The sequence below is a fragment of the Wasmannia auropunctata genome, unplaced genomic scaffold (assembly GCF_000956235.1).
Source record: "Wasmannia auropunctata unplaced genomic scaffold, wasmannia.A_1.0 LD334208.1, whole genome shotgun sequence".
NCBI classification, from domain to species: Eukaryota; Metazoa; Arthropoda; class Insecta; order Hymenoptera; family Formicidae; genus Wasmannia; species Wasmannia auropunctata.
In genome coordinates, this window is record NW_012028682.1 from 608,819 (window position 1) to 630,142 (window position 21,324).

Consider the following 21,324-nt stretch of genomic DNA (forward strand, 5'->3'; position numbering starts at 1 on the left):
CGTTGTTTTTGCAAGAAGAAAGAAAAAGAAAAAAAAAAGAAACTATGCCATTTCACATCTGCACAGATTTCAAACACGCTAGATACGCTCCGAATACTTTGCCGAGCTGTAAACGCAGAGGCATGCGAGACGCGCGTTATCATCGAAATGGAACGAACAAGAACAAGTACACTTGAGGCGCGAATCGAAGGCGATCCTAAGTGCCGCTCCGCCCGATTGGAGAAAGTCGAAATCGGGGTGCCGGGAGCGTAAAAACGATCGTTTCTTTCTCAAAATTATCGCCGTAGCATATAGAGAAACACGCGTGCACTCGTAGGCACGTGCGACCGGATTTATAGCGAATGATTTACGTATGTACGTATGTATGTGTTTGTATGTATGCCAGTATGTACATAAAAATGATTAATTGATGAAACTTATTGTATATCCCTCTTAATGAGCACATAGGCCGTTCCGATTTGCGATATTATCAGGTATACAGCTACGAGTGTGTCTCGATAAGCCGAACGGAACGACTAGCTTGCAGCCAATGTCTATAAAATGATCATTATGCTAAATCCTCTGGCTGTATTATAATTTTAATAGTTTATGATAATTGAAATGATTATATATATATATAAATATATATTATACACACCTGTATACATATAAATACAAAATTAATTATAAAAATAAATAATTTAACAAGATGCGACACGATTGTGTATATGTGTGTTTGTGTGTGCGTGCGTATGTGTGAGTGAGAAAGAATCGAGTAGTGAAACTGGATTATTAGCGCTTGTACATTAGCCAATTCGTGTGGGGAGAAAGAGAGAGAGAGAAATACAAATATGCTTCGCTACAAAGGAATATTCATTTCGTGGCGTCTCCTTTACAGCCACCCATCGTCGCGATATCGCATAAAAGGCGTAATAATTGTACACGGTTTTTCGTTCTGTCGAATAAACTCGTATATTGAATCAATATATTATACGAAGGGGCGCTACATAAACACGAATTAATACGGATTAAACAGTTTGTTGCGAGAATATTTTATTGATGTCTCTTTCGATCCAGGGCTCTTGCGATACCACGCAAGTTCGGTATAAAATGTACCCTTTGCCGGTAGAAATTTTTTTTTTTCATAAAGCTGGAAAATAATGTTTTGACATTTGCGTATCAACGTACGGAGCAAGGTAAAGAAGCACAGAGAGCTCGATCGACTATTCGAAAATTTTGGAAAAGCTCGTCCCGGTTATCGAAGGAAGACATAAAGCCGCGAATCGTCGGCGTGACTGTTGAGCTTTTGTCGTTCCCGGTTTCCCGGTTCGCATTCCGCCGGTTTCCGCGTTTCCTCGTTCCTGCGGCGACGTTTTTTTTTTTTTTTTTTACAAAAGAGCGGCCGGAAAACGGAGGCGCGCGACGGATAATCCCGCGACTCGCGTATGCGAAGTTTGTTGAATTTGCGGTTGAATACGAGCGAGACTTCGGCTCGCTTTTTCGTCAGCTAGAGAGACAGAGAGAGAAATAGAATATTCGTCAGGAACGAATCGTCGAAAGGAGAATCGTGCGTGCTCGCGCCTGCGCACCTCGTCAACCGGTCCGTTCCGTCCGTTCGTTCCGTTCGTCGGGACGACGACGGCGGCGGCGGCGGAGGCAATGACGTCACGGGCGTAGTAATACACGGCGCGAGCGCATGGCGAGCGGAGTCCATCCGCGGAGCTGCTGCGCGAGAGACTGGGAACTGCTTTCGATTGTTGGCGGGCGCCGCCATCTTGGTCAGTGAGCCTGCGAGTGGCCTGTACGTCTCCGTGGTGCGGTGTGGCTTCGTTGTGCGTATTTCGGGCGGTCGTTTGCCGAACGGGCATTCCGTGTGCGCGTCTCTCCCCCGCGTGGGCCCCTCGTTGTTCGTTTAACCCGTGAGATCCGCGTGCATCCGAGATGTCGGAACGGGAGGACAACGTTTACAAGGCGAAACTGGCCGAGCAAGCGGAACGCTATGACGGTGAGTAGATATTTCTCCTTCCGGCGGGGCGGCCGCGGGAAGGGGGGCAAAGGGGGACACGGCCTAGCCGGTTCGTATAACGCGAAACCGATCTACGTATCGCGCGATCCATTCGCGTCTCGCGCGTTCGCGTCAACGGGCTCCTCTTCTCCCCCTCCCCCGCTCCCCTCCGGCCCCGCTTCTGCCGCCCTCCCCGCGTCAGCGGGGGGCTTCGATTCTCCGGTCTTCCGTCGTCGCGTCTCGCGACGTCGTAGCCCCGCGGGGAGCCTCTCCTTCCCGGCAGATTTCTCCCAACCGCGAATAACCTTTCCCATCGTTCGCCGTTACCTCCCGGACGGTATATATCCGTGGCGCCGAGGCGGCCGCTCTCGCGTCGTATCTGTCAAAATTCGCCGCGCGACCGGGTGATTCGGCGGAGGAGGGGAGGGCGGGCGGGCCGCCGATCGTTACGACGTTATCCATCAGCGTGTAGCCGGTGGCATGCATTCCTTTGTGGCGGCGCCGAACGCGATATCGACTCGGTGTCATTCGCGACGTCGATCCGGCGCGGCAAGGCCCGCGCCCGTCTGCCCGTTCGCTCGCCCATCCATCCATCCATCCATCCATCCATCCGTTCATTCGCCGGAGCCCCTTGGCAGCTCGGCTGCGAGTCGGAGGCACGAGGCGGGACGAGGCGGCGGATACGCACAAGGATCCTCTCGTGCGCGTTTCTCTTATCGCTCTCTCGCCGATTCTGTGGCCCTCGTTTCGGGGAACGACGGAACGACGCGCCACCGGTGGCGGCCACGCGTTGCTAGGCGTGCTCCCGGTTCTCCGCCTCGCGCCTCTCGCCCGAGAGAGCTATACGTCTCTCTCGGGCGAGATAAGCGCCGACAGGTTCGGTTCCTCTCGACCGGCAGACGTACGGTCGTGACGCATAGACACGTCGAAGGCGCCTTCGCTAATCACCGGCGGGTCTGCTACTACGGGCCGAGCAGGTACACGCAGTAACTCGCGTGTTCCACTCGTGGCATCTGGCCTTGAACGTACCAAGAAATCACCGACCGGGACTCGATCGACCGAGAGAGAAAGAGAGAACGACCTACGTCCTTGTCTTCCCATCTTCTCGTAATCGGGTTCGACGCGAGAATCGTGTAAAGAGGTCCACAATCTGCACGGTTCGCAGATCACGGACTCGCTTTGGTTTTCTCCCAACATTTTGCAGCTCCTTTTCCCTGCGCGCGAGAAAAAAGTGAGGCGAGTCCGCGTAACCGAAAGGGTCCGCTTTAAACGCGAAGCCGTCAGGTAAAATGGACCTCGAACGGATGCGGCGTACACGCCGGATATCGCTTTTGCCGACTCTTTCGATCCTTTCGCACGTCTTCCGTTCTCCCTTCATCCCCTCTCCCTTCCCCGTCATCGAGTCAACAGGGACCAGGTTAGGCGTAACGTGGGACGATCCTTGGGATGGGAGAATTACGGAGCACGCATTTCTCTTTCGGACTTTGACGACTCGTCCCGGAGTCGCCGCCGGTTTTCGAAGCGGCCTTACGACGACGACGATTCGCGATCGATCTCTCTTCGCGTTCTCGATATCGACGCGACCTCGCGGACGTGCGGGATTATCGAGCGTCGGCACACACACCGGTGATTCGGAGCGTTCGTATCGATCGCGTCCGCGCGATGCTTGTCATTCCTATCGCTATCTTTCGGTAATATAATAAAAAAAAAAGTATGTACGCCCGATTCGCGATCTCTCTCTCGTTCTCCGAGGGGCGACGGCAACACGCGTGGTGCGCGCCCGGAACGAGCGGCAGGCAGGGAAGAAACGAGACGAAGGGGCGAGAGGGGCGATCGCGCGAGTGCCGTGGCATCGCGGGCCGCGGGGCGATACACGACGGCCGACGACGAGGAGTACTGGCGAGGCGTGGGTGAGGGAAGAGAGCGAAGGGGGGGGGAGGGGAGATGGTCAAATTTCTCCGTCCCTACGCCGTACGTTTCGGTGTGCGCGCCTCGTGTCTTCCTCGACGGGAATTCCTGAAGCGTCCGGCTGTACTTCCATCTGCGTTCTAGCGATTTCCTTTTCTCCTTTTCTCTCTCTCTCTCTTTTCCTCTTTCTTCTCTCCCCCCTCCCCCGTGCGTAGAGAAAGAATGCGTTCGTTCCCTGCGCGACTTTAACAGCGAAACGCGCGTAACCTTACGGATCATGAGAGAGGGAGGTGCATTAATCGCACCGAGACGCACTGAGTAATGCAAAAAGTAGCTTGTCATATCGATAATTTTATCAACGATGAGAAATAAGAGATATTACTGCGATTCTTTTGTTCAAGAAATAAAGTAATAAAATATAATAAGTCGTAATAGAAAAGTGAATGATATAAAAAGAAAATGTGACGGATGTAGCAATGTTTTTTTTATTCTAAAAAAAAATGTTTTTTTGACTCGGTGATCTAAAGCTAGTTTGTTTCTTCGTCTCACCCGTTGTTGCGCGATATATAACGAAGATCGAGAGATCTCACGCGCGACTCTCGTGGCACTGATTAACGAATCTTTGTTCCTTTCGTGATGCCGTTCTAATTGGCGGCGAGTCATTCATTCTTTTTTTCTTCCGGAATTTCTCCAATTAGCGAATTCTGTTTTTAGCATGGAATCACTTTTAATCGACCGAAAGTCACAGCTGGATCAAACACGGTCGTTATAAATTTTAGTTTTTGCCACTTTTAAAAATCGTATCGTTCTTTCGGAATCTCCTTTGAAAATGAAATATTGGAATTTCGATACCGAGCGTAATTGCTGAAAGTTCGATGAATGGAAATCGATTCGCCTCGTGTTGTCCCCGAGAGAAATTCTTTTTTAATTGCTTATTCGAAGCGTATCGTTTTCTCTTTCCTTCTTGTTAACTCCATCGAAAAATTCTGTGAAAAATTATAATCAAACGTGCGTGTTTCTTAAGACAGCATCTATGTCACTCTACGAGAAGTGCTCGTAAAAGAGGCAGAAGCATATAATTAAAGACACAGTTAGAATACACAATTGTCAGCTGATGACTCCGGATCGACTGTTTATCTCTAGCTTATCTTGATTATCCGCGATACGCGAGATAATCCCAAAAATTCAGGCTCGACGTTAGCTAACCCCGTTTCGATATTGGCATAATCGGTCCCGGGAGGATAAAACGTATAACGACGTGACTCTCCCAGGACGTGTCTCGGAGGGCTAGGAGTAACGGTTGAAATTTGAGGGTGGCTGTGGAGAAAGGAACAGAGAGAAAGACACCGAGAGAAGGGTAGGTTCAGTTGGGAAACGGGAGAGGGTGAGTAAAGGGGTGAGAGAAGAGGCAAGAAGAGGAGAAGGATGAGGAGGAGGAGGAGGAGGATAGAAAAGGGGGAAAGGGGTGGTTAGCAGAAGGAAAGTATTGATCTGGCTGCTATCGCACGTTGCTGCACACAAGTACATGTATATATCGTGTTCATTGTAATGTCCGCTTTACGTCACATTCACCCCCTCGTGAACTTGAAGGCACCACTTGGTCGGTAACGTCGGTGCGTGCGACGCGACGCATTGATCCTCTCATCGATCTACGATGTCCTTTCCTCCCTTTGCCGTTATTATGCCATTATTGTGGGTCTCCGGGTTTCCGGAGTTCGGGCCTCCCGCACCCTCCTCCCCCTCCTTCCCTCTTTCGGTTCCTCCTCCCTCTCCCGGTTTGGGAGAGCGGCGACGTACCACTTGTGCCATTTTAAGCGCACAAAGTGCGAGCAAGCGCGCGCACGGCGGCTCCAGGGGAGTTTCTTCAATTCAAGCTCATACTTTTGAATGGGGATATCAGCTTCAAGTCGAGAGCAAGTTCCCGACTCTCTTTCGATCTATCCTTCGAGCTATCGAGAAGGCAAACGTTTAATCAACGTTGAGTCAACATTTGTATTTATAACTTATCTTTGATGTCGTTTACGAGATTAACCAAAGTGTCTCCTGCTGCTGTTATCGCAGGAGACACGTGTCATACGGGGTCCTCCTGCAGTAGCGAATTTGCAGCTTCAAATCGAGTTACGAAGTTTGCATCCTATTTTGCTTTAATGACCTTAGGACAGTTTTACTGTTATACATTTGACATTTCCTTCTGGCTTTTTTTCTTTCTTCTCACAATTACTCGATTTGAATTTTTGGATATATTTACTTGATGAAGCTACGTCGGTTGGACCACTGAGAGGCAGGCTCGCCGGCAAACACGAGAGAGAGAACACGTTCCGTGAAAACATCTCGAGGCCAAAAGCAACGACGCTTCTGAGCGAATATCGCTCGAATATATACCGATAAATACGTATTAGTGACTTCCGTGCAAAGTTCAAGGGGCAGCGGATTAATATATACCGACGCGTTCATCCCCTTTACTCCAAAGGCACTCCGCGCGCTATCGTTTCATCCGCGATAGGCACGTAACATTTTATAGGCCAAACGTCCATATGCCATTTAAAAGTGAACAAGTTCACGAGCGGCACGGAGTTCATTCCACAATGGATTTACGAGTAATCCTTTGACAATTTGAACTAGGATAAACACGGTAAAGAGGCTTGAAAGTCGTGCAATATAAAAGTAATTTGATTAATTTTATGTTCCGTGTCAGATTTGATCGAATTGCTGTGTGACAATGAAAACTTGTATCACATAAAATCGTTAGGATATTTTTATGTGATATTTTCACGTAGGAACTTTGATAATCTAAGAATCTCTTCGGCAGTTTTGCTATTTAAGGATTATTATAAATGTCACGTGTAGATAAAAATGTTATATACCATCAACGGATAGAAAAATCAAGATGCTATATATAAGGACAGTATTTTTGTTCCTTAGAAAGTGACTTCCGTTACTCCGAAGATGGTTTTTATTGCATATTATATTAGTATTTGTTTTAAAGAAATAATATTTGTTTAATAGAACGAAATTAGTTTTTGTCATAGAGAATTATAGCTTTTCACGTGACGTTTCTTTTATATACGTACAGTTTACATTTATTCTAATTATAATTTTTTATATAATGCTTAAGTAAGTCACCTTATAGCATATGACAAGTCGATGAACTTCATCAACGATATTGTTTGCCGATGTTGTTTGCAGAAATGGTTGAGGCGATGAAGAAGGTGGCTTCGTTGGACGTAGAACTCACCGTTGAAGAGAGGAATCTCCTTTCGGTAGCGTACAAAAATGTGATCGGAGCAAGGAGAGCCTCCTGGAGAATAATCTCGAGCATCGAGCAAAAGGAGGAGAACAAGGGTGCCGAGGGAAAACTAGAGATGATCCGCCAATACCGATCTCAAGTGGAAAAGGAGCTCAGGGATATTTGCGCCGATATCCTCGGCGTCTTGGATAAGCATCTGATACCGTGCGCTTCTACGGGAGAATCCAAAGTCTTCTATTATAAAATGTAAGAATCCGTTTGTACATTCTGTGCAATCGTCCATAAAACCATTCACTATTCATATTATAATTCTGGAACAAAAAATTTAAAATATTTTATTTAACATAATTTTAATATTAACTATAATCTTAAGATAGGTTGTGAAACGTTCTGTTGAACGGCTGAACCGTATTATATTTCGGCATACGATATGTTGATATTAATCCACCGTTGATATGCTTTCAGGAAAGGTGATTATCATCGTTACTTGGCAGAATTTGCCATCGGTAACGACAGAAAGGAAGCGGCGGAGAATTCCCTGGTGGCATACAAAGCAGCGAGTGATATCGCCATGACGGAACTACCGCCGACTCATCCCATTCGCCTGGGATTAGCGCTCAACTTCTCCGTGTTCTATTACGAGATCCTCAACAGCCCTGACAGAGCATGTCGCTTGGCGAAGGCGGCCTTCGACGACGCGATCGCCGAACTGGACACGCTGTCTGAGGAGAGTTACAAAGATTCCACCCTCATAATGCAACTCCTCAGGGACAACCTCACCCTGTGGACGTCGGATATGCAAGGAGACGGTTAGTGTCCCATTTACTTATCGAGGCAAAATCGCTAGAGGGATGTTTTGATTACGCTAGAACGCGTTGTGCGACATACTCCACCTGGTTCTCGATCGATCGACACGCAGACGAATGCTTTGTCATAGAATGATCTTATCTCGGCTACTCTCGTCTCACGCACCTTTACCTAGGGTGTCCCAGAAGCTACGTGCTCCCTCGCGACTGGAAAAAGATGATGCAAAACTTTTTCTCTTCAATGAACATAACTTTTATTGAATTCTAGAAAACGATAAAAAATTGTTTACCTCTTTTATTAGATCTTTTATCTGTGATCCTTTTTACTTTTGAATTTGTTGCGCTAGAATAAAGTAGGCGAATATTCTTGACTGAAAATTAAAAATGTATAATTGATAAAATTGTTTAAATTATCGGCGACATAACTTTACAAATCTTGTAATTTTATATACGGGGAATAATTTATTAAACTATAAACTTATACATAGTTATTCAATAAATGTTGATTCTTTTTTTAATTTTATATAAATTTTTAATACAATATGAGTATTATGGATGATTCAACATTTTCTCTGAAGAAAATGAAAAGATTTGATATTTCGAATTCATCAGAACACAGTTATTAAAATTAAGATCTATGGGACATTCTGGGGATTTCTGTCGTTTCATATTTATGTATTTGTTTCTGTTGTAAACTTACTTTTAATTTATTTCGACCTATAAGAAATCACAAATTGTGCATGCGGTTTTCGAACGTAGAATCATTACTTTATAATTCAGAATCCGAGTTTGATCAACAAGATGATAGCGCAGTTGATACCCACGATGCCTGAACGTAGATATACCCTTTTCCTAACGTCCTCATCCTCCCAGCATGTATGTACATGGTGAGCGATATATTTCTTACACAATCATGACTATATTAAAAAGGAAAAAAAAATGTCACAAAACAAATTTATTTAAAATTATCTCATTAAATTGTTTCACTTGCCAAACATAATTTACTTTGACATGCATTGTTTAGGTGCGTTCAACTGGATTATTTACTGACATAACATCCGTATTTTTGTTGCGCAGGTGAAGCTGAACAAAAGGAGCAGCTGCAGGATGTGGAAGACCAGGACGTATCGTAACTCTAGCTGTAGTGAGTGTTATCTTGCGCATATAAAACTGAGACACAAGAAAAAACTCTTAAATAACTCGTAAGCAAAAGAAAAAAAACCAATTCAGCAGGTGGCAGTTCGGGGTGGGAAGGGGAGATCTTTAGAAATTTGCGTGACCCTCTTTAAAAAAAAAAAAAAGCACGCACCGTATGGTTACTTCAAAACAGAGCAACAGCAGCAGTGACTACAAAATACAACAGCAACAGAAATTAATAATAAAATAAATCATTCAGTTCATTCGGCATTATATTACGTACACATATATATATATACACATTGAGTTACAGAGCACGCAGAAAGTAACGAAACAAAAGGACACGCACCTTGCGGTAAAATAGTGAGACTGCAAAGCATTTAGGAGAAAGGCACTTTTCCATTGCCCCGTTTTTGCGTATCGAGAGGAAATCGCTGTGTTTGCACTTCGCATGCGTTCGATTGAAGTTACGTTACGCGCGAACGCGACGTCGAGGAAGTCGTGAACGTCGTCGAGCCGACGTCGATGCCGGCGCCGGTCGGTATTTAGCCTCGGCAATTCAGATTTTATTTCCATCCACGGTGAATGAGAACGAATTATGTGTCCTATGTTTTAACAATAGTGAAAGAGGAACAAAAAGGCGCGTATGGATTGCATGACATCAATATACCGGGATATATTTACATGTTTGTCCGTTTCTTACATCTCCACCACCTGGAGTTCTCCTCCAATCTTCCCCTTTTCGTTCCTCGTTTCTTTTTTTATCGCGCGCACGACTTCATCCCGCGCGCACTATAATTATTACGGTGTTTGTTAGCGTGTGCGTGTAAATCGATTTATTTTGAAGATAATTCGCGCGTGTCTCCTCTCTTTCTCTCCCCGTGCTCTCCTCTTTCTCTCTCTTTTTCTCTCTCTCTCTCTCTTTACGGAAATAACGGCGGCGCCCTCCTTGTCAGTTGTTTGTCAAGACAGACCTCGCTTTCGAGCTTGTACCCTGTAATAAGATATGTACTTCCGACAGGATCCTATATGATTGTAATGTTATAGATAGCCGAAAAGAAAAATTTTAAATGCATGGATTCTTGGCATAGAGCCGAGCTGAGGAGAAGAGAATGTGCTTACTTCGATTACACCCTCTCTCCCCTTCCCCCACCCCACTCTGTACCTCGTCAAATGCAATAACGCCTGATTTTGTGAGCTTTCGTATGGAGACCGCGTCGCGAAGGAGCTCTGTAACGTGTGAGCGAGAAGCGGTAAAGCGTCGTATGTCATCGAATCATTCTCTGACGGCGAAATCTCTCGATTTCCGATCCTTTCACGCATCTCTTCCGAGGCGAGTGCGTCCCATCGCGTCAGCTCGATGAGCAGCAGCGTGATAGAAAAAAAAGGTGAAAAAAAAGAAAGAAAGAAGGGGGAAAATGAAAAAGATTACGTTATCGTAGGTGAGCCTTTTTAGCGCGTTACGTTACTCACAGCAAACAAAGTAACTATCTAGCTAGTCTGTAATGTGGTTGTACGTTTTCATACGCCCGTTGTGTAAACTAAATATCGATTGCTGTGGTATAAGAACAGAATAAATGACTGTACCCCGACTTTTTCCACCCGCACATTTACACACGCAATTTACGCTCTATATATATTATATATATATATTATAAATATATTCATATTTCTCTATCCTCGTCTTTCCCTTCCGGATGGACGATAGTCGGAATCAGTATTTGTAATTATCCATTCGCCGATTCATCGACGAGCCATTCCATCGATTTTTACGTTGAGACATTCCATTGTTCTTGTATAATGAGGAGTCTATCGGGATCGTAGAGATTTACAGTGAAAAGTATCCTTTCTTCAGATCGATGAGGTAAGCTTAGCTAGTTATTGACCATTTTACGCATTAAACTTATCTACTTATTATATAGCTAGAACTACCAAAATCCATTTAAAGCTCACTCAGTTTTCTCGCTGATAACGTGACGGAGGGGAGATGCCGAATTTAAACGCAGCAGAGAGAAGCAAGGCGTTCGGCAACAACAAGAAAAGCATAATCCGGCGAGAAATAACGCGGATCGCAACCTCTCCGCGAGGAAGACGAAAATGCAGAAAAATAATTGGTGTCCATCGTGCTCCTGTATTTAGGTATTGTAACGATAAAATTGATAATCATGTTAAAAATGACACACGTTATGAGAATTAATTCAAAATAATATCAACCGGCTCTCGTAAAGTAAGTAAGTATATTTGCGAATGTAATTGTAAGAACCGTAATAAGTAGGCTAAAAAGAGAAGGACAGAAAGAAACGAAGAAATAATTTCGATGCGCGGGATCATCCGATAGTGACTCGGGTAGTAACATCAATAGCTCGAGTATATGATATGATCGAGTCGATTATAATCGAGAAGATTAAATCGCGCGAAAACTGTGTGCAAGGTAAACAGAGCTCTAAATTAAGAACTGCGGAGCGAGGCGGATGCCGTCGTAGGCTGTAAAACGCACGCGCATATATATAAATATATAAATATATTTCTCAAGTACATAGCATGTATCTGTGCGACAAAGTGTTTTAAGGAATTTAGCTACATAAAAGTAAAAAGAAAAAAAATAAAGAACCGCGTCAGGTGGCAACGAATGGATGGTAGCGATCTCTGAACGCCGATGAATTATTAGCTCGACCGGGCAATACATTACCGGTTTATTACATTATCGTGAAACATTAATCAGAGACCATCTGGATCATTTCGACAAACTATGTAAATTTCAAACCACCATTGGATCTGTTCGATTTCATTGGTTTCGATACATTACTGATCGCTATGAACAAATAACAGTGCGCAATGCTTTTTTCATCATCGTTCGGAGGAATTGATTTTACATTCTTGGATCCGCATGCGTTCTTACGCTCTGTATTACAATCGATGCGAATACACCGGATACAATCTTTTTTTCTGTAAAACCACACACATGAAAGCTACAAATAAAGTAATTACAAATCTATGCCTTGGTCACAGTTTTATTAAAAAGATCAATTTAAATTTTCGGCCAGCCAGTTACAGAAAAATTGCGCAGCGAAAAGAGCTTTGAGCTCGTCTGTTAAACATTAATATTAAATATTTGAATATAAATTAGGTATTTTAATTTTAGATGACGAATATGTCATACGTCTGTGTTAACATAATTTAAATTTTTTAAGCTTTTAATCATCTTTTATTGCAGTCAATTAGATAATGACATCAGAAGTGAGAATTCAATTTCTTTTCCTTGCATATATCGTTATAAATTAATTTTTTTCTAATTTTTCTTTAATAAAATAAAAAAATCCTTTTAAATTATATTTTTAAATTTTTATAAAATGTCATAAATCTGACATATCTAATATGTTTATGATATGCAAGACGAGAAATTATTTTAACGTATAGTTTTTTCTTTTAAAAATTTCATGTAAATTTCTTGTTTCCGATGTCACAATACATATATTTGACACTGCAGTTATTCAAACGTGGATTTGCTATACGACAGTGTTTCTAACGACTGATATTGCGTTTCTTTCGTAAAATCGCGTTCGCGAAAGCTACTTGAGCCAGATAATAATCTCCTTGGTCTATTCAGATCAACTCGCCGCAGGATCCGCTCCAAATTATCCTCCGATCCGGTCAAGATCGGCGAGAGAGTGATATTCGACGCGGTTCGGCCTTTAACGACTCGGCCGTTTCTGGGCGATTTTCCAGTTTGATCATTAGGTCTACGCTTCGCAGATTTTAGCTTTACGTTGCGCAACATTTCCAAGGACACGACTGGACCTTTTGAGGCTGGTACAGTGTTTCGTCTGTTTTCCTGAAATGTATGAAATAGAATAATTTATTTTTAATATTTCAATACTTTTTTCCGTTATTTCAATATTAATTCTCAGTCATTAAATGTTAATAAGAAAATGTCGAATTGCTAAGAAATTCAAAATTAATTAAAAAGAACGTAATTTGTCATACGCTGCACACATTAATTTTTTAACAAGGATTGAAACAAAAAAACAATTTTCTTTCGCATTATACTTAAAGTTTAATATTTTAATTTCTCTCGACATGATTATTTTCGATTTAATTATTTTTATAACTTCTAAAGATTTTGGATTATATATATATATTTTTTAATGGAGGATGCTATATATAACTTTCTGATCCGATCTTATATGAATTTCACATTAGCCTATAACTTCAGTTTAATTCTCGTGTGATTCAGAAATTAAAAATCGAAGACAATCATTCTCGGGAATTTATATTCACGATTTTATCATGATGCAATCTTATCTATTTCTGCAGAATTTGGATAGTACTTTGTGAATGTTTTGTGGAGCCTTTCTCAAAGTGACTTTCAATAAGTCCTCGACGGTGATGCTAGGCCTGTTGAACAATGGCGTGGAACACTTTCTTGTGGGTGTCCTGTTCTTGTTACTTCTGCTATTGTTGGGAGTTGTCGGTTGTATCAATGGCATTGAAGATTGCAAAGAAGTCGAAGGGAGGAGAGGGGGCGGGGGTGGTATTGATGATGCTGATTCCGAAGTATATGCTTTTGGAGGAAATGAAAGAGGTAGCGGTGGCGGTGGTGGTGGCGGTGGTGGCGGTGGCGGTGGTGATGGTGGTGGTGGCGGCGGCAGCGGAGGAAATACCAAAGATGGTAGCGGTGGAGGAGGAGGAAGAGGGAGTGGTGGAGGTGAAGGTGGAGGTGGAAGCGGAGGTGAAACAGGGGAAGTTGTAGAACCCGAAGAAGGTAAAAGAACCGGTTGCAAAGATTTCATTCGAACTTCCTCTAACGTATCACGCAATTTCTTCAGCTCCTGCAGCAATGCCATATTATCATCCGTCATTTTTTTACCAGTTTCACGAAAGGCGTTCATCTCGGCTGTCAGAGCATTAAGAGTGGCTTCGATGTTCGTTCGTATCTAGGACCAAGAATATATAATATTAATATACAGATTTTTAAATACACGTAAATATTTATTACACTTATATTTAAAAAATAATATGATTATCTTATAAAAGCAAGAGCATATTCAGCTTCATAGAGTAAATAATAAATTTGAAAAATTTGTAATTTTACCTGGACGAAATCTTCCGAAAGTCTCATCATTTTCTCCGACATGGCATGTAATATTTTCTTTTCAGAACGCATTGTTTCCATCAGATGATCGGATTTCTTTGCCCAAAAACTCGACGAAGGCGAGATGATCAATTTCTGCCATAGCTTCTTATAATTCTGAAAAAAATTGGTATCAAGTTATTTATAAAAAAACTATTTCTATGCTTTTATTTTCTACGTGCTAAAAGTACGGAATTCGTTTGATTTCAATGTTAAAAATAGATTCGGCTGTAATTCAATATGGCTGCAGTGAGGAAACGTGAATCTTTATTTTGAACAAATTCCAAGAAACTTACGACATTTACGAGATGCAGCAATTTCTTTATCAGCCAAATGCAGATAGCGATCAACCACGTGACTATCGTGCGGGAAATGTTTCTTCGTCGAGACACGTGGCTGCGAGGGGCTCGAAGCGTTGCAACATTTTCGGGCGCTTGATGCTCCTGAGTGCCATTCCAATGATAATCTATCTGATTATTGGAAAACACACAGAAAGAAATTTTAAATTATCGTGTGGGCAAATTTGTATAAAGTGCACATACATTCGTATTGAGTGCAATACGCGCAGTAACTCAAAATCAAGAACCGGAAAAGTAAAAATACATGGCACTTTTGATATAAAGTATATTCCTCATGTCAGATTCTATTTTTCCTCCATGCACATTATATTGAATTACGACACGTTACGAGCGAGAAATACTTTATAATACTCATATTACAAATAATATGACGAATAAAACTTTTTGCAGGGTATATACTTTTTGCAAGGAGTCGCTGCAACCCTCGCGATCAGATAGTTCAATGTCCGAGGTGATCGTTGATTCCGGGATGCGGCTGTCTTGATGCTGCGTTTCATCGCAGAACGTTAATAGATCTAATGGAAACGAACGTTCCGCGCTCTCCTTTTTCTCTTTCGAAAGTGGATTCGTGATATCCGCTCGAGTTGCCGGTTTCCGGTGCCTGGCCGCCTCCCCTTCGTTCTCGTCCTCAAATGTCAAGGTCGTTCGGCGGCAATGTTTCATCAATCCGATGCGAGGCGTCGTGGATTCCAGCGGAATTCCACTCTTCTCAGCTTCCTCCCATTTCGATTTTCCGCACTCGCGGCCAGACTCATCGTGATTGTACCTCTTTGCAGGCAACGGCGAAGATGAGGAAAGCACGGACGCGGGCAGGGACAATGTCGAGACGGAGGCGTAGGGGAGTCGTCTGTATCTGTGTAACAAGAACTCGCCGCGTTCGGCTGCGTCCTCGTTGCGAGTCCTTTTCTCCGTCCGCCGCAGATACGCGAAGATCTTCCGGAACTCGCGCCAGTTCGCCGTCAAACGTTCGCCAATTTTCTCGAGCGCGACGTCGAATTTTTTGTTGTCGCTCGACGACGTTCTTCTCTTATTCTTGTCGAGATTGTCTCGCGATCCGTCGTCAGGTCCATCGACGGATCTGCGGACCGACGATCTGGCGAGCTCTCTTCGCTCGTCGATCTCAAAATGCGCGGGGAATTCTGAGACACGATCCCTTCCCAATTTGCTGGCGATGATCGTCGACGATTGTTCGTCCAGATAACTGTTCATCGCCTCGTGCACGAGATTATCATTTATCGAAATCGTCTTGTCCAATAAATAATCGTCCGTCGTTTTAAATATATAGCAATTTTTCCGTTGATTCGACCTCACTCCGGAGGATCGTTTTTCGGCGAAATTTGCGGACCCCGGCGGACCCACATTTGCGGAAGTGTATGTATCGTCGCGCGATTGCAGGAATTCCAAGTTGGGAGTGTTGGGACGAGATATCACTAACCCCGAGATATTTTTTCGACAGACCGCTTTGTCGACGGTATTCGATAAGGATCTCTCATCGTGCGTTACATCGGCCGTTCTATTCGCGTTGTTGTTTGCCTCATTGCTCAAGGACGATAAACTGAATGAGCTGTCCGCGAGATCAAACGGGTCGTCGACGATCGATTTGGCAGCGTTTCGCTCGCGTTCCTCGGAGTCTCCTAAATTAGAAAAATCATTTACACTTTTGGTATCGTGCTTAAAATCGTACATCGGAAGCTCCGGCTCGCGACCCTTGGACGAGATCGGACTCGATTGGTTGATCATCCGCGCGGCGATCCCGTCGTCGATTTCTGGATAATTTTTTAAGTTCACCGACCTCGTTCGAGAAGGCTTGGGAATGATCTCTGGACTGAGCTCGTTGTAGAGCGGGTCCGGGCGTGGCGATTCGAACAGCACCGATTCCGGAGAACGTTGACGCGCGTACGACACGTTGCTTGTAGTTTTTTTGTCTTCATTTCTCGAATCAAAGAGTTTCGATCGAACATTCTTCCGAAGGAACTCCTGCACCTTGTGAAACTTGGCCCTCTTCCGCGATCGTTTGTGCAGTCTGCGTCTCGTCATACTTATGCCCAAATAATCACTAATACAAGATGAGCTCGCGATTAATTAAATATCTATTTGCACTCTATTAAAGTTGCATTTTAATTTGGCTTCAAAACGCGTTTATCACACTGCACCTTCGCACGAATTGCCGACAGAATTACTGTTACCTGTACGCCTGAGAATCTGTTACTGCCTACCTCAAGGTTGTCTACTTGTGTATTATTGTGATTTGGTGTTTACAAATGATACATACATATAGCTTTCCGACATGCGCGTATAAATCTAAAGTTAAATTCGTTATATCGCTACGTTTATTTCCTGATTTATTGAATATAGTCTATCGTTTAAAATAGAAAAGTAAATTTATAAAATTTAATTGTCAAAGTCACAATACACAGGCAAATCGTACTGTAATTCGACTCAGTAATTCGAACTATAATTCGAAAAAAATTTGAATTTAAATTTAATTCATGAAAACAAATATAAAGATTTGATAAAAAAGAAAGTTTCTTACGTTTAGTTAAAAGAGCTTTATTCGTTAGTTAAAAGAGTTTTATTCGTTAATTTTTTGCTACATTGTACAAGGATTTGCTTAAGTGGATATTGTCAAAGTCCTATTATTTTATTCCTTATTTTATACCTTACTAGTAGTAGATTTAATTTTTCTCCGTAATTTCTACATCTCTCATTTTATAATACATACTTCGGTTGTAATATATAATGTTCAATAATTTGTTTCACGATTCTATACGTTTACATGCATTTCAGCAGATCAGGGCAAATGGAAGATATATTCGCGCTTCGCGCGAACGTTTGCATTTGTTACGGTCAAAAAGAAATTTCGATTGTTTGATAGCTTGATCATGATTGCAAGACGTGCAACGAAGGCTGACAACTCTCACGCGTAATTCGATGGATCACGCTCTATCCAGCTAGGCCTGACAGAGACTCTCACTTCTTATTTACAAAGTCTTCTCCCTTTTGAATATTTTTCTTGAGCTCCGGGATAGCGGCATCCAATAGTTTCTGCTCGAAGCCGCTTAGTTTACCTAATCCCAAATTCTTCTCGAGTCCATTTTTCTGAAATTTCATACAATTTTTTTATTTGTTATGACATAGTACGAAGAGTAAGACACATGTTTATCAATCTTTATTTGAAATAGGCCCCCTTGTAAATTTTCGAAGTTGGTTATATTTGTTATAAAATATTCTATAACAATAATTAAATATTATCATTAAAATGTGTTACATTCTTTTAAAAACAGATAGCATAATGAAAAAATTATTTTTTTTACACTGATTAGAAGATAAATGCAAAGAGATAATTTTTTGTTCGAATATCATTTTGAAATACATGGCAGCGGACGTATTTTGCGGTGTCATTTATTTTTGTATCTCTACTTACACCCAGAAGTATCGGCGTGGAAAAGTATTTGGCGTCAGTGACACTTGACCTGACGTATGAGCACTCGATAATACCCGTTTCTCCTTTCAACGCTCTCAATAATGAAATACCGAATCGTGCGCCGGCAAAAGCCATAGACAAAGTCGCGGATCCGGTTCCTGCCTTAGCTTTAACGACCTCGGTACCGGCCTCTTGAATCCTCTCGGTGAGCGCCTTCAGCTGATCATCCGGAAAGGAAACCGACGGTGTGCACTGCGAGATCAACGGAATAATAGTGATTCCGCTATGTCCACCAATCACTGGGACGTTGACTTTTAGCGGATCAAGGCCCTGAAAAATCAAGCATTTCGATATTACTCTTGATTACTCATTGCATTTATATGGAATTATTAAAGGAATTATCAAAAAAAAAATAAATAAATTTTAGTATCATCTCTTCTTTCTCATATTATGTATAATCATGTTTAAATCCTTTGCATGTAGAACAATCTGAAGCTGGACACTTGTAATTAAGATGCATTTGTTGCAGTTGCAAAACAGATGAAGTCTACTTTATTACTGTTGCTATAGTTTCGAAACATATGTGTGTATCAATTGCAAGCTGAGATAATTTCTGCTTGTGTGAGAACACAAGTTAAAGATGTTTTCTTTATTATTTTATGTACATCGCTATATTGAATACCTTCGCTTCCCCGATGAATGTGTTTGCCCTAACGATGTCCAAAGTGGTCACTCCAAATACACGATTGGGATCGTAGACACCCGCCTTCTGTAGTACTTCACTCGCGATTGGCACTGTGCTGTTGACCGGATTCGAGATGATCGCTACAAAGGCCTTTGGCGCGACCTCAGCCATCGCAGCGATGAGATCGCGGACAATAGAGGCATTCGTATTGAACAAATCATCGCGGGTCATGCCTGGTTTACGTGGAACGCCCGCAGGTATGATAACAACCTAAAAGTAATGCATAAACATTAATGAATCATGAAAATTCAAAACGATATCGATTAATTTTCAATTTAATGAGTTGAATAAAAAGTAACACTTGTAAAGGTAACTATTAAATATTTGTAGCATAAACTGTATTTATCAATATATGTATACTGACATAATCTTTTGTATTATAATAACTTACCTGAGCGCCTTTAAGAGAATCTTTAAGTTGCTCCGGACCATTATAGGCTTTAACTTTCGCAGGGGTATTGATATGTGAGAGATCGGCGGCAACACCAGGTGTATTCACAATATCGTACAGCGACAATTCCGTAACAAGGGGCGACTGTTTGAGAAGTAAAGACAGTGGCTGGCCAATGCCACCGCTTGCCCCCATGACACTGACTTTTGCATCGCGCTGCGAAAGGAACAGAATCAGGATATTAGCATTCTGAAAAAGCCATTAGCCATTCGTCTAGAATTCAAACTAGTGATTAAAAAAGATAAAGAAGTAATATATATATATATAGTTTCTGTTAATTTTTTAAAACAATTATATTCGCAATTAATACTTAAAAATTTCTTCAATTCTAGTCTGTTAAATTCAATGTTATTTTAACCAATTTATTTTATTCAGTTTGCTTTTTTATATAGGATTTTCATAAGGGATTGCCTCTTACAGCATAAAAAAAATTATATATAACATCAGATTTGTTCTTTTTACGCAATAAACTTCCGAAAGCGTCTTGACGTGTGTCAATTTGAACGTGTCAGCATTGGAGCCGAAAAATTTGCAGTTGCATAACAGTGCTCCGATTACGATTGCAGCATCGCGGTCTAATGATATGTACGATACTAAATTCTCACGTAACTGATAGGTGACAAGCAATATCTCTCCCGCCATATGTGCTGTCAAAGGTCGTTGGAGATTCTCATAAGTTATCTTAATAAACCAACGATTCATGGGAGCAATTAAAGCAAACGTGGCATCACCAGCGGCTTATATGCAATATGAAAATACGTGAATTTATATGCGTGTATGTGTGTATAAAATAAGCATATGCCAATATAGATTTATGAGAAATAAGATACCGCTTTAAAGATGACGTACTTTAAGCACTAAAAACAGCGCATTTATTGCTGAATACGCTATTCGTGTCGCACATTAAGTATAAAATAATATTGGATAAGATAGCGAAAAATATTATATCACACTACTCGCACGATACGTATGATAATGTTAATTAATTTCCAGCCGATTCACGGAAAACAGATTGAATAGTCTCGTGATTCGCTTTAGTGATACTTTACCGTGGCGCTCGTGGATAATCGCTTCGCGCCCTGCTGGGTGGCATTTACAACAGGTCTGAGAAATCGGGGCAGCATGTCGACGGCAGTGGACGTTTCACGTCAAATGATCGTGAAAATCGTTTCGGCGAGAGCACACTTCCAATAATATCTCAAAGACACTCGCGTGACCTTCGCGTGGATTCACTGACAGTGGGTGGCGCTCTCATTGGAAATGAATTCAGAGACCTCGTGTGACGGAAACGCGAAGTTCCAAATTCAAGACTATCGGTAATGAAAAATATTTATCACATTTGTACGTTTTATATTATTTTATATTATATATATAGGCTTTTTCTGTTACATAAATTATTAGTTGTTTACTATAAAATCAAAGTATAAATTGTCTGCAGCTACAAATATAATTATATATATATAATTATAAAAGCTAGCTAAAATTATACCGATATTAGGTAAATTTTTGTAATTATCATTAGAGGCTTGGTGGCAATTAAAGAGTATTGATTTTATCGAGTATTGATATAATATTTTCGATCGTTAACATAAGTGTCTAATAAACAATTAGCTATAATTATATTATAATAAAAATATATATCTGTATAATAATAAATTATTTAAGTTTAATAAATGTTAATAAATTATTTACTTGGTTTATTATAATAAACTGGTTTAATAAATGTTAATAAATTATTTACTTGATTTATCATATCGAGTGATGAACCGAGACCGATACTGCCGACAGATCCTCGCGATTTACTGTCATTCGAAGACGCGGACAGGGATGAGGGTCGATCGGAGTGCACGTTATACAATTGCGCGTTACGTTGCCGCTAATTTGGATTTATGTTCGCGTTCGCACGGCGGTTGTCGACACAGCGGCACCTCTCTCGCCGATTGGTTTCACGAGGATCAAACGATCTCTGGCCGCGGATCAACGGGTGCGACGGACAAGGAAGCGCGAGAAGAGTTAACGCAACGAAATAAGCCCCACGGTGCGTCTGCAAGATACATTTCCGGGAAGGTGAGTTACGAAAGGCGTCCAGTGCAGTCCTCGTTGCAGCGATTAAACCACCCGTCTCGTTTAAG

At 42.1% G+C, this 21,324-nt stretch overlaps 3 protein-coding genes across 5 annotated transcripts; 1 reads left to right on the top strand and 2 right to left on the bottom strand.

Annotated features, from left to right (window-relative positions):
- The first annotated feature begins 1,661 nt into the window (after window positions 1-1,661).
- On the top strand, window positions 1,662-10,674 carry LOC105459138 (14-3-3 protein epsilon). Of its 2 annotated transcripts, XM_011704913.1 has the most exons (5): window positions 1,662-1,984; window positions 7,079-7,385; window positions 7,605-7,948; window positions 9,023-9,089; window positions 9,176-10,674. In XM_011704913.1, exons 1-4 carry the CDS (start codon window positions 1,921-1,923, stop codon window positions 9,076-9,078), a joined length of 771 nt encoding a protein of 256 aa, XP_011703215.1. In that variant the 5' UTR covers window positions 1,662-1,920; the 3' UTR covers window positions 9,079-9,089; window positions 9,176-10,674. The 2 variants fall into 2 exon arrangements, with proteins under 2 accessions (XP_011703215.1, XP_011703214.1); XM_011704912.1 differs by having other exon boundaries at window positions 1,663-1,984; window positions 9,023-10,674.
- A 1,120-nt stretch (window positions 10,675-11,794) lies between these two features.
- On the bottom strand, window positions 11,795-17,032 carry LOC105459140. Of its 2 annotated transcripts, XM_011704914.1 has the most exons (5): window positions 14,972-17,032; window positions 14,510-14,683; window positions 14,175-14,330; window positions 13,411-14,016; window positions 11,795-12,914 (listed from the first exon to the last, which is right to left on the bottom strand). In XM_011704914.1, the coding sequence occupies exons 1-5, from the start codon at window positions 16,607-16,609 to the stop codon at window positions 12,570-12,572; spliced, it is 2,919 nt and encodes a 972-aa protein (XP_011703216.1). In that variant the 5' UTR covers window positions 16,610-17,032; the 3' UTR covers window positions 11,795-12,569. The 2 variants fall into 2 exon arrangements, with proteins under 2 accessions (XP_011703216.1, XP_011703217.1); XM_011704915.1 differs by lacking the exon at window positions 14,510-14,683.
- A 97-nt stretch (window positions 17,033-17,129) lies between these two features.
- On the bottom strand, window positions 17,130-20,528 carry LOC105459141 (malate dehydrogenase, mitochondrial). Its single transcript, XM_011704916.1, has 5 exons — window positions 20,242-20,528; window positions 19,133-19,348; window positions 18,679-18,951; window positions 17,997-18,326; window positions 17,130-17,671 (listed from the first exon to the last, which is right to left on the bottom strand). Exons 1-5 carry the CDS (start codon window positions 20,314-20,316, stop codon window positions 17,543-17,545), a joined length of 1,023 nt encoding a protein of 340 aa, XP_011703218.1. The 5' UTR covers window positions 20,317-20,528; the 3' UTR covers window positions 17,130-17,542.
- Between the last annotated feature and the right edge of the window lie 796 nt (window positions 20,529-21,324).